We start from the raw sequence: 11930 nt of genomic DNA, 5'->3' as shown, positions 1-11930 counted from the left end.
CGACGTTTGGCATCTTTGACCTCAGGAACCCTGGGTTGGATCAGTCAAGTTGCTTCTCAGCCAGCCATAAGGTGGCATTTTTCGCAAGTCTTTCACCCCACCACACCTTGATCTCAAGGCCCACTGGTCTACCATTCTACTCAGAATGGATTTGAGGTCTCACTTAGACTTCAGATACCTTCAGGTCATTCTTAGAGTTTCTTCGTCTTGAGGCATGTAAGCTTCATAGTCATGATCTCTAAAAGGATCTCTAAAAGGAAGCTCATGGGGTTCCCTTCTGTTTTTCTTAAGATTTCCACTTCTTGAAGACTCTTGGCCAACTATCCCAGTTCGGGAATCTGACAACCTTTTTTGGAAGAAGGGATCATCTTTCAAAGACCCTTCCTTATTTGACCTCCCCCTTTGCCCAGGATTTGGTTCCTTAGAACTCCTTATAATACCACCTTCCTTATCTGCTCTGAATCCATTTTCTAGGACATTTTTTTCCCATTTGGATTAAGCCAGAGAGAACCCTTTCTTGCCTCCCAAGAGTTTTTCTTTGACTGTTGCTATTCTGAACCTCTTTTGGATTTGATGCCTGGAATTGTCCCAGAGACTCTCCTGATTTCTGTCTCATTCTTTGATTTCACCTGGGGGAGCTGTAGAAGAGATACCTTCCCATGGCATTACTTGTTAAGAGTAGATCCCCCTTCCCCCTTTCCTTCTGTTCCCCTCAGGCCTTTCCCCCCCACAGTAGCCCTCTCTAGTTTCTCATGCCCTTGGAAGTGTCTTTCTTTGACTCCTTCCCTAAGTCATATTTTCTGTAACTGTAGAGGGTCTTGTAATTTCCTTTGGGTGGTTTCTGCCTCTACTTCAGTTGCTAAGTTCATTGTAGTCTTTTTTTTTTTTTTTTTTGAGACGGAGTCTGGCTCTGTCACCCAGGCTGGAGTGCAGTGGCGCGATCTGGGCTCACTGCAAGCTCCGCCTCCCAGGTTCACGCCATTCTCCTGTCTCAGCCTCCTGAGTAGCTGTGACTACAGGCACACACCACCATGCCCGGCTAGTTTTTGTATTTTTAGTAGAGACGAGGTTTCACCGTGTTAGCCAGGATGGTCTTGATCTCCTGACCTTGTGATCCGCCCGCCTCGGCCTCCCAAAGTGCTGGGGTTACAGGCGTGAGCCACCGCGCCATTGTAGTCATTTTTTACTTACTCTTCATACTTACCCATTTTTGCCTTACTTCCCTCATCAGATTTCTTTCTGTGAGGTGACTTTGGGTACCCATGTCTAACTTACTGTCTCAATTCAAGTTTTTGGCTTTTTCTCTTAATATTTCTGTATTCCTGTGTAATCCCCAGGGATCACCTAATTCCCTGTCTAGCTGAAGGAAGCTCCCTGCTGATCTCTTTTGTCATTTTCTGCATACTTGCCTAACTCTTGGGACTTTTTCTTCTAGCCTGCCTCCATAGCATTTCTGTTTTTTTTGGCAAAAGTCTCTAATTCCTTTCTGCTTTTGATAGAGCACATTTGTCTCTCATATCCTTTTCCCCAAACTTGCACTACCTTTGTTGAAATACGCTTCCTAAAGTGGCCCTCCCTGTTTCCCTCGGTATCTTTTCCTTCATCTGGGTCCTTACCACCCCAAAATTCTGAGTTCCAAGAGAAGTGATTCTTAAATTGAGTCCAAGATCAAGATATGATGTTTGCTTTGTTCTAGGAAGCACAGGAGCCCTGCACAGCTGGGAAAGATTGGTATCCAGTTCAAATGAACTGTATGAGATGGCTGGGAAGGGACACGTTTTCTGTTCCACATAATAAGTGTCCAGCAGAAAGTCTCTCTGAATCTTTTCCCTTTCTCCTGTGCGCTGTGGGCAATGATAGACTTGAGTACATGGGGACCAGGATACTCTGATTCAGAGAGTAGAGTCGGGTTGAGCTGAAAGCCAGGTAATGTGGTAATGTGGATCTGGGCAGGTTAGCATTTTCTGCCCCGTTCCTGAGTTAAAAACCACAAATCCCTAAATTCAGGCTAATCTTCCACTCTCAGTACCCTATAGATACTTATCCGTTTTGACCTTGCTGCTGATTTAATATTCATGACTCAGCAAACTTGGGATGGGTCAGGGAGTATTTACACTGCTTCTGGAAATGTACATTGGGAAGGTCCCTTTCTCCTCTCTCAGAATTGGGCCCTGTTGTCAGTTTTCTTTTCTTTCTCTTCTTTTTTTTTTTTTAAATTTGAGACAGGGTCTCCTTTTGTCATCCAGGCTGGAGTACTGTGGCATGATGTCATCTCACTGCAGCCTCCGCCTCCCGGGTTCAAGCGATTCTCCTGCCTCAGCCTCCAGAGTAGCTGGGATTACAGGTGTGCAACACCATGCCTGGCTAATTTTTGTATTTTCAGTAGAGACGGGGTTTTGCCATGTTGGTCAGGCTGATTTCTGACTCCTGACCTCAAGTGATTAGCCCGCCTTGGCCTCCCAAGTGCTGGGATTACAGGTGTGAACCACCATGCCCTCCCATCAGTTAGTTTTCTTAAAGGATAAAATGTTTTTTTTTTTTTTTTTTTTTTTTGAGACGGAGTCTCGCGCTGTCGCCCAGGCTGGAGTGCAGTGGCGCGATCTCAGCTCACTGCAAGCTCCGCCTCCCGGCTTCACGCCATTCTCCGGCCTCAGCCTCCCGAGTAGCTGGGACTACAGGCGCTGCCACCTCGCCTGGCTATTTTTTGTATTTCTTAGTAGAGACGGGGTTTCACCAGGTTAGCCAGGATGGTCTCGATCTCCTGACCTCGTGATCCGCCCATCTCGGCCTCCCAAAGTGCTGGGATTACAGGCTTGAGCCACCGCGCCCGGCCAAGGATAAAATGTTAGATCTGGGATCTAAGTTATTTTGTAGCTATCCCAACATTAAGTTTGTCAGACTTACTCTTTTTTTCTGTTTTTTTTTTCATGTTAGACTGGCATCTGTAACAAGGTTTGAGGGAGGCACACATCACACGTGAGCTTGAAACCTCAGTCATCATGCTTAAGACGTACTCAATGATCTAATGTATTTTATTCTTTAAGTTTTATTCTTTAAGTACTCTCCCAAATGAAGTATTCACCTTCCAGGGCGCAATCATCCTACTCCGAACCTCACCTGGATATCCTAATCCCCATTCCTTTCTTAATCAACGTGGCATCCTCAGCTTCAGTACTTGGTTTTTACTCAGACTGTTCCTGCTCTTCTCCTAGAACCCCCTCCTTTGCTTTGGGAGTCTAGAACTAGACAACAGTCAAAGTGGGGACCCATTTTATATCTTCTAATTTGAGGAAACCAAAGTGCCTAGGAACCTGGGGCTCGCTCTTGCTCTGCTGGCTTGGTGCCAGGCTCCAGAAGCCAAAGCCAGGTGATGCTATGGCCACTGAATCAAGTCATCCTCTGGATCTAGGTGGCTCCCTAACACATTCCACCCACCTGTTTTTGCCTTCCCCTGCTTATTTTCACAATGAGCATAGACTGAGCAGAACTTGGGGCTCACTTTCCACCACTGATACCCTTGGAGAAAAAAACTGGTATGGGATGAATGGGTGGAATTTAGGAGCAGAGACAGAATTGGAATATGAAGTTGGGGACAGAGCTAGTTTTGGAGACTTAATTGAAGGAAAGAGGCTCTGGAAGTATAAGGTTGAGTGAGATTTGGTTGAACTGCCGAGTGATGTGAGAGATTACTCCATTCTGAGCTTTGCATTTCTGCCTTGGAAGTCATGGTAGCTGGAAAAACTAGGGTAATATTGCTACTCACCCTGGTGCCAAGCCTAACATGGTGGAGGATAATTGGATTACACCATAGGCATAGCCTTTGTGAATATATCTAGGAGTAGAAATCTCTTCACAAAAGCAGTAGGTTAGTGATTGTCATCTGTCTCTTTTCCACTTCTTTCTGTCAGTGTAACTCCTGCCTTGATAAACTACTTCTAAGACTTGGAGTAGACATTTTGGGTAAAGAATTGGATAAAGTCAGCTGAAGAGGCTGGTCGGAATAATTCTAGAAATCCAGATGACCCTACAGCCTCTGCCTCTTGGCTTCAAGTGATACTCACCTCAGCCACCCTGAATAGCTGAGGTTACAGCCATGTGCCACCATGCCTGGCTAATTTGTATTTGTGTGTGTGTGTGTGTGTGTATGTATATATAGTTGTTTTTTTGTTTTTTTTTTTTTTGTAGCGATGGGGTTTTGCCATATTGGCCAGACTGGTCTCGAACGCCTGACCTCAGCTGATCTGCCGGCCTCAGCCTCCCAGTGTTGGGATTACAGGGAAAAGAAGAGGGAATGGTTAAAATATTAGTGGTTGTGGGAGGAGGGAGGACACCTGAGCAGGAGCTAAGGGAAGAACCCAAAAGGGAAGAGGGACCCAGGCAAGTAGAAGTGAAAGTGCCTCAGAAGACTTGAATGCAGAACAGTAGGAGTTGGCATTAAACCTGAATGAATATGTTCATAACTCAGGTTCTTTTTTTGAAAAAGGAAAAAAATCTGAATGAAGAGTAGAAAAAACATTTCTGGAGAAGAGAATGTCAGAGAAAGAGAAAGCATGGGTAAAAAAGAGGCCAGGAAATACCAGTAGTAATTAAAGCCTTGGGCAGTAGTAAGGCTCTAAGAAAGAACATTCAGTCAAGAATGGTCTTGACTGACTGCAGCCTCTGTAGCAAGACATATCCCTAAAGACGAGAAAGGTGGCTTGTATGAAGAGCGAAATGCAGGCTTAGATTTTCCCATCGTAAGGAAATAGCAATCTGGTAAGTGTTTATGATTGATTAGTTCTGTGAGGTGGGAGCTGTGCATTTGCCAAGGGCATTTTTGGTGTTTTCTAAGCTTAGCCTTTGTCCCTTGCAGCAAAGCTCATGAATAGTTCTTGTGTATTAGCCTTTTGAACCTCTACTTCTTTTATTTTTTTATTATTTTTATTTTTATTTTTATTTTTATTTTTATTTATTTTTTTTTTTTTTTGTGAGCCAAAGATTTATTTATTCATTTCTTGCATTTGAAGTACTCTTCAATAACATCCTTGGCCTGAGACTCCTTTCCATAGTCCTTAACTACTACACAACTGCAACCAACCACTTTACGGGGTTTCCCCTCTCTGTCAATTTTACAGAGGCCTACCCATTCTCCTAGTTTCTTGTTGTCATCAACCTTAATTAGGTTGATCTGATGTTCAGCACAAAGGGCCTCCACCAACTTGACATACATAGGCTCATCACAGTTGGATGCAAGCACACAAAGATGGGCTTGGCGCTTGTCTAAGGCTTTGGCAGCTTCGCGAATTCCACGTGCTAGGCCATCGTGGATGAGGGCGGTCTTCAGCACCTCTTGTAAAGCAGTATTAACGTCCATTACACCTCCAGCAGCAATGCCTTCCTCGGCCATGGCGGTGGGTTACGGATGAAGCGGAATCTTGAACGCACCCAAGCCTCCGCCTCCGCTATTTTTTTATTTTTTTTTTGAGTCAGGGTCTTGCTCTGTTGCCCAAGCTGTGGACTGCAGTGGTGTGATCACAGCTCACTACAGCCTCGACCTCCCTGGCTCAAGTGATCCTCCCACCTCAGCCTCCTGAATAGCTGGGACTACAGGCACAAGCCATCATACCCTGCTAATTTTTAAATTTTTTGCAGAGATGGGGTCTCCCTGTGTTGTCCAGGCTAATTTTTTAAAAAAACATATTTATTGAGGTGAAATTGACATACAACAAGGTAGACATAAAGTGTGCCATTTGTTAAGTTTTGACATATATATAACTGAAACCATCACTGCAATCAAAAGAATGAACATTTCTGTCACTCCCAAAAGTCCTCCATCAACTACCAATCTTCTTTCTGTCATTATACATTAAATTGCCCTTCCTGATTTTTGACAGAAATGAAAAGGCAGTTCAATTCAGCTGAGAAAGGATAGTCTTTTCTTCTTTTCTTTCTTTTTTTTTTTTTTTTTTTGAGAGGGAGTCTCACTCTGTCGCCCAGGCTGGAGTGCAGTGGCCGGATCTCAGCTCACTGCAAGCTCCGCCTCCTGGGTTTACGCCATTCTCCTGCCTCAGCCTCCCGAGTAGCTGGGACTACAGGCGCCCGCCACCTCGCCCGGCTAGTTTTTTTTTTTTTGTATTTTTTAGTAGAGACGGGGTTTCACCAGGTTAGCCAGGATGGTCTCGATCTCCTGACCTCGTGATCCGCCCGTCTCGGCCTCCCAAAGTGCTGGGATTACAGGCTTGAGCCACCGCGCCCGGCCTCTTTCTTTTTTTTTTTAAAGGCAGAGTTTTGCTCTGTTGTCTAGGCTGCAGTGCGATGGCATGATCTTGACTGACTTCAGCCTCTGCCTCCTGGGTTCAAGTGATTTTCATGCCTCAGCCACCCTGAATAGCTGAGGTTACAGCCATGTGCCACCACACCTGGCTAATTTATTTATTATTATTATTAGTAGTAGTAGTAGTAGTAGTAGCAGCAGTAGCAGCAGCAGCTATGGGGTTTTGCCATATTGGCCAGACTGATCTCAAACTCCTGGCCTCAGCTGATCTGCCAGCCTTGGCCTCCCAGTGTTGGGATTACAGGCATGAGCTACCACTCCCGGCCAGAAAGAACTGTTTGTCTTTTCAACAAGCAGTGCTGGAACAAGATATCTGTAGGTAAAAAATGGGCTGGGCACAGTGGTCACGCCTGTAATCCCAACATTCTTGGAGGCTAAGGCGGGTGTGTTGCTTGAGTCCAGGAGTTTAAGACCAGCCTGGGCAACACAGCGAAACCCCGTCTCTATTAAAAAAATTTTTTTTTAATTTAAAAATATGTTTTAGGCTCAAGCCTGTAATCCCAGCACTTTGGGAGGCCAAGACGGGCGGATCACGAGGTCAGGAGATCGAGACCATCCTGGCTAACATGGTGAAACCCCGTCTCTACTAAAAAGTACAAAAAACTAGCCAGGCAAGGTGGCGGACGCCTGTAGTCCCAGCTATTTGGGAGGCGGAGGCAGGAGAGTGGCGTAAACCCGGGAGGCGGAACTTGCAGTGAGCTGAGATCCGGCCACTGCCCTCCAGCCTGGGCGACACAGCGAGACTCCGTCTCAAAAAAAAAAAAAAATAAATAAATAAATAAAAATATGTTTTAAAAAAGGAGGCCAGGCACAATGGTTCATACCTGTAATCCCAGCACTTTGGGAGGCTGAGGCGGGTGGATCAGGTCGGGAGTTTGAGACCAGTCTGACCAACATGGAGAAACCCTGTCTCTACTAAAAATACAAAATTAGCCGAACATGGTGGCACATGCCTGTAATCCCAGCTACTTGGGAGGCTGAGGCAGAATTGCTTGAACCTGGGAGGCGGAGGTTGCGGTGAGCCAAAATTGCACCATTGCACTCCAGCCTGGGCAACAAGAGCAAAACTCTGTCTCAAAAAAAATAAATAAAAATTAAAAAATTTAAAAAACATTGATCAATACCTCACTTTATATGTAAAACTTAATTCAAAATGGATTATAGGGCTGGGCACAGTGGCTCACATCTGTAATCCCAGCTTTGGGAGGCCGAGGCGGGTGGATCAACTGAGGTCAGGAGTTCGAGACGAGCCTGGCCAACATGGTAAAACCCCATATCTACTAAAAATATGAAAAATTAGCCTGGTATGGTGGTGGTTGCCTGTAACCTTAGCTACTCGAGAGGCTGAGGCAGGAGAATTGCCTGAACCCAGCGGGTGGATGTTGCAGTGGGCCAAGAGATTGTGCCATTGCACTCCAGCCTGGGTGACAGAGTGAGACTCTGTCTAAAAATAAAGGAGTATAGATGTAAATGTAAAACAAAAACCTAAAAGTTTAAGAAGACATAAGGGAAAACCTTTGTGGCCTTGGATTAGGCAAAGATTTCTTCTTTTTTCTTTTTTTTGAGATGGAGTTTTGCTCTTGTCGCCCAGCCTGGAGTGCAATAGCACGATCTTGGCTCACTGCAACCTCTGACTCTCAGGTTCAGGTGATTCTCTTTCCTCAGCCTCCCAAGTAGCTGGGATTACAGGCATGCACTACCATGCCTGGCTAAGTTTTGTATTTTTAGTAGAGATGGGGTTTCACCATGTTGGCCAGGCTGGTCTCGAACTCCTGACCTCAGATGATCGGCCTGCCTTGTCTCCCAAAGTGCTGGGATTACAGGTGTGAGCCACTGTGCCTGGCCTGGGCAAAGATTTCTTAGATACGAAACCAAAAGCACAGTTGATAAAATAATAAATTCATAAGCTAGACCTTTTTCAAAATTAGAAATCCCTAATTGTATGTGACAAATAGGGGGAAGGTAGAAGAATTGGGAGCGCAGGGGTGAACTCATGGCTTTGGCCTCCTTAGTGAGGACATAGACCACAGGAGATGGATCAGCTGTTCAGTCGTCCCTGTTCCTCTTGTCATAATATCAAATTTGGAGTCTTCCATAAATTTTGTTATCCTTTATAAATTTTCAGTGTCATTCTAGATTCAATTCTAGTATTAAAAAACTGATGTATTTTAAGTCTTAATTTTTCCTTCTGTAAATTGTGTTCATCACAATTTTGAACTTGTCTAGTGTTCTGATTATTGTCTTAGGACCCATGCATCAGGGCAGCGAGTCTGCTCAGATCTCTTGCTGTATTGCGGAGGTAGGCCCTTCTCTCTCTTGACAGATCCTCATGTCCTCTAGGTGTTCCAGGACAGCCTCACACTGTCTCATAGGATATTCTTAGCCTTGCTGAATGTTGTTGGTATTTTAATTGAACTCTGGCAGGCTGCTCAGCACAACAGGAGGCAGACAGATAGGGAGGCCCCTGTGGGAGCCTGAGTAGATCACCGGTTTCCAGGCTGTTCTGATGCAGGTGGTACATACACCTCTCCATGACAATATAATTTCCTTTCTCTGTCTGACTGCCCATATTCTTTCCCCAGTGCAGCCTTTCAGGCTCTCTCATTACACCACTTGTGTCCCTATCTAAAACTCAAGTTTAAGGGTTTGTGGTGTCTCTATTCCCTTGGTGGCTAAGGTGGAAGTAAAAGGTCATTTTATATTTTTTACTTTTTTCTAAAATCCATTCTAGGGCTTTGTGAAGGATGTCCATGAAGACTCTGTCACCATCTTCTTTGAAAACAAGTAAGACCTTGGGAATAGAGAATCCAGCATACTAGGTCCTAGAAGGAGAGTGGAGAAGAGGGGGCGGCTGAGTCCTATGAGGCATGTAATAGGTGGGGAGAGCTGAGGGTTTGGGTGGGGAACTTACATGGATCCCAGGAGAGGAAAGGGCTGAGAATTTGGTGAGGGCGGGGGCGTTTGGCCCAGTATTTAGAGTCTAGAAAGAGATGGATGGCACCACTATGGAGCAGGACCTGGGGGTTAGCCTCTGATTATCCAGATAGATGGGAATCGCCCAGCCGAGGCAATAACCCTTTTGTAAAGAAATGGGCAACCATATCAGTCAGAGTAGCTTTTTCATATTCTTGTTTCTCTTACAGCTGGCAGAGTGAGAGACAAATTCCTTTTGGAGATGTCCGACTGCCACCTCCAGCTGACTATAATAAGGAGATCACAGAAGGGGATGAAGTGGAGGTAAGGGCTGTGGAGTACACCCTTTCTAAATGTCACGTTTTCCCAGGATTCTAGGCTTTTGTCTCGTTGGTTCATATTCCTTCCTCCCCAACTAAACCATATCCAGCCACTAAGTCATTTCCATAGGCTACATGCCTGTGGAAATGTAAAATGCAACAGTTGCCCTTTCATCACTGTTATGATCAGCCAAACTCTGAGGGACATCCCCAGTTTCAGGGGATTTGCCTTCCATTTGTGGTAACAGCATCTAAAATCCAGTGTGCGCTGATTTTTTTTTTTTTTTTTTTTTGAGACAGAGTCTCGCTCTGTCGCCCGGGCTGGAGTGCAGTGGCCGGATCTCAGCTCACTGCAAGCTCCGCCTCCCGGGTTTACACCATTCTCCTGCCTCAGCCTCCCGAGTAGCTGGGACTACAGGCGCCCGCCACCTCGCCCGGCTAGTTTTTTGTACTTTTTAGTAGAGATGGGGTTTCACCGTTTTAGCCAGGATGGTCTCGATCTCCTGACCTCATGGTCCGCCTGTCTCGGCCTCCCAAAGTGCTGGGATTACAGGCTTGAGCCACCGCGCCCGGCTTTTTTTTTTTTTTTTTCAGATGGAGTCTTGCTCTGTTGCCCAGGCTGGAGTGCAGTGGTGCAATCTTGGCTTACTACAACCTCCACCTCTCGGTTTCAAGCAATTCTTCCACCTCAGCCCCCCAAGTAGCTGGGATTACAGGCACTTGCCATCATGCCTGGCTAATTTTTGTATTTTTGCAGAGACGAGGTTTTACCATGTTGGCCAGGCTAGTCTTTTTTTTTTTTTTTTTTTTTTTGAAACGGAGTCTCGCTCTGTCACCCAGGCTGGAGTGCAGTGGCCGGATCTCAGCTCACTGCAAGCTCCGCCTCCTGGGTTTACGCCATTCTCCTGCCTCAGCCTCCCGAGTAGCTGGGACTGCAGGCGCCCGCCACCTCGCCCGGCTAGTTTTTTGTATTTCTTAGTAGAGACGGGGTTTCACGGGGTTAGCCAGGATGGTCTCGATCTCCTGACCTTGTGATCCGCCCATCTCGGCCTCCCAAAGTGCTGGGATTACAGGCTTGAGCCACCGCACCCGGCCATGGCCAGGCTAGTCTTGAACTTCTGACCTCAGGTTATCCACCCACCTCGGCCTCCCAAAGTGCTGGGATTACAGTGAAGAGCCACCATGTCCTGCTGTCCTCTGATTTTTAATTAGTTGCTTCCTCTAGTTTCCTGTATCCTTGTTTTAAGATGCATCCCAGGCTGGATGCAGTGGCTCACACCTGAAATCCCAGCACTTTCGGAGGCCAAGAGGGGGCAGATCACCTGAGGTCAGGAGTTCAAGACCAGCCTGGCCAATATGGTGAAACCCCATCTCTACTAAAAATACAAGAAACTAGCTGGGCGTGGTGGCGGGTGCCTGTAATCCCAGCTACTTGTGAGGCTGACGCAGGAGAATTGCTTAAACCTGGGAAGTGGAGGTTGCAGTGAACTGAGATTGCGCCATTGCACTCCAGCCTGAGCACCAAGAGCGAAACTTCGTCTCAAAAAAAAAAAAAAGAAAGAAAAAGATGGGCCGGGCGCGGTGGCTCAAGCCTGTAATCCCAGCACTTTGGGAGGCCGAGACGGGCGGATCACGAGGTCAGGAGATCGAGACCATCCTGGCTAACACGGTGAAACCCCATCTCTACTAAAAATACAAGAAAATTAGCCGGGCGAGGTGGTGGGCGCCTGTAGTCCCAGCTACTTGGGAGGCTGAGGCAGGAGAATGGCGTGAACCCGGGGGGGCGGAGCTTGCAGTGAGCCGAGATCGCGCCACTGCACTCCAGCCTGGGTGACAAAGCAAGACTCCATCTCAAAAAAAAAACAAAAAACAAAAATACAAAAATTAGCCAGCCTGGTGGCGTGAGCCTGTAATCCCAGCTACTCGGGAGGCTGAGGCAGGAGAATCACTTGAACCTGGGAGGTGGAGGTTGCAGTGAGCCGTAATCACGCCACTGCACTACAGCTTGAGCAACAGAGTAAGACTTCGTCTCAAAAAGAAAAAAAAAAAGATATTTGGGATTCATCTTTTTCTTTTTTTTTTTTTTTTTTTTTTTGAGACGGAGTCTTGCTCTGTGCCCCAGGCTGGAGTGCAGTGGCGCGATCTCGGCTCACTGCAAGCTCCGCCCCCCCGGGTTCACGCCATTCTCCTGCCTCAGCCTCCCAAGTAGCTGGGACTACAGGCGCCCACCACCTCGCCCGGCTAATTTTCTTGTATTTTTAGTAGAGACGGGGTTTCACCGTGTTAGCCAGGATGGTCTCGATCTCCTGACCTCGTGATCCGCCCGTCTCGGCCTCCCAAAGTGCTGGGATTACAGGCTTGAGCCACCGCGCCCGGCCTCACAC

The 11930-nt window shown here is 46.6% G+C and overlaps 2 protein-coding genes and 1 pseudogene across 2 annotated transcripts in view; 1 reads left to right on the top strand and 2 right to left on the bottom strand.

The window, feature by feature from the left end:
* FXR2 (FMR1 autosomal homolog 2) overlaps positions 1-11930 on the top strand; it is a 29373-nt gene that overhangs the window by 994 nt on the left and 16449 nt on the right. The window contains exons 2-3 of the mRNA XM_025362964.1: positions 9045-9097; positions 9457-9550. Of these exons, the coding sequence (XP_025218749.1) occupies positions 9045-9097; positions 9457-9550 (147 nt within the window). The remainder of the gene's footprint in view (positions 1-9044; positions 9098-9456; positions 9551-11930) is intronic.
* LOC112610510 lies at positions 2929-3022 on the bottom strand (annotated as a pseudogene).
* Positions 4952-5441, bottom strand: LOC112609837 (40S ribosomal protein S12). Its single transcript, XM_025362997.1, has one exon. The coding sequence runs from the start codon at positions 5384-5386 to the stop codon at positions 4988-4990; it is 399 nt and encodes a 132-aa protein (XP_025218782.1). The 5' UTR covers positions 5387-5441; the 3' UTR covers positions 4952-4987.

The sequence above is a fragment of the Theropithecus gelada genome, chromosome 16, assembly GCF_003255815.1.
Source record: "Theropithecus gelada isolate Dixy chromosome 16, Tgel_1.0, whole genome shotgun sequence".
NCBI classification, from domain to species: Eukaryota; Metazoa; Chordata; class Mammalia; order Primates; family Cercopithecidae; genus Theropithecus; species Theropithecus gelada.
The sequence above is the reverse complement of the archived record's forward strand: the minus strand, read 5'-3'. Positions and strand labels throughout refer to the sequence as shown.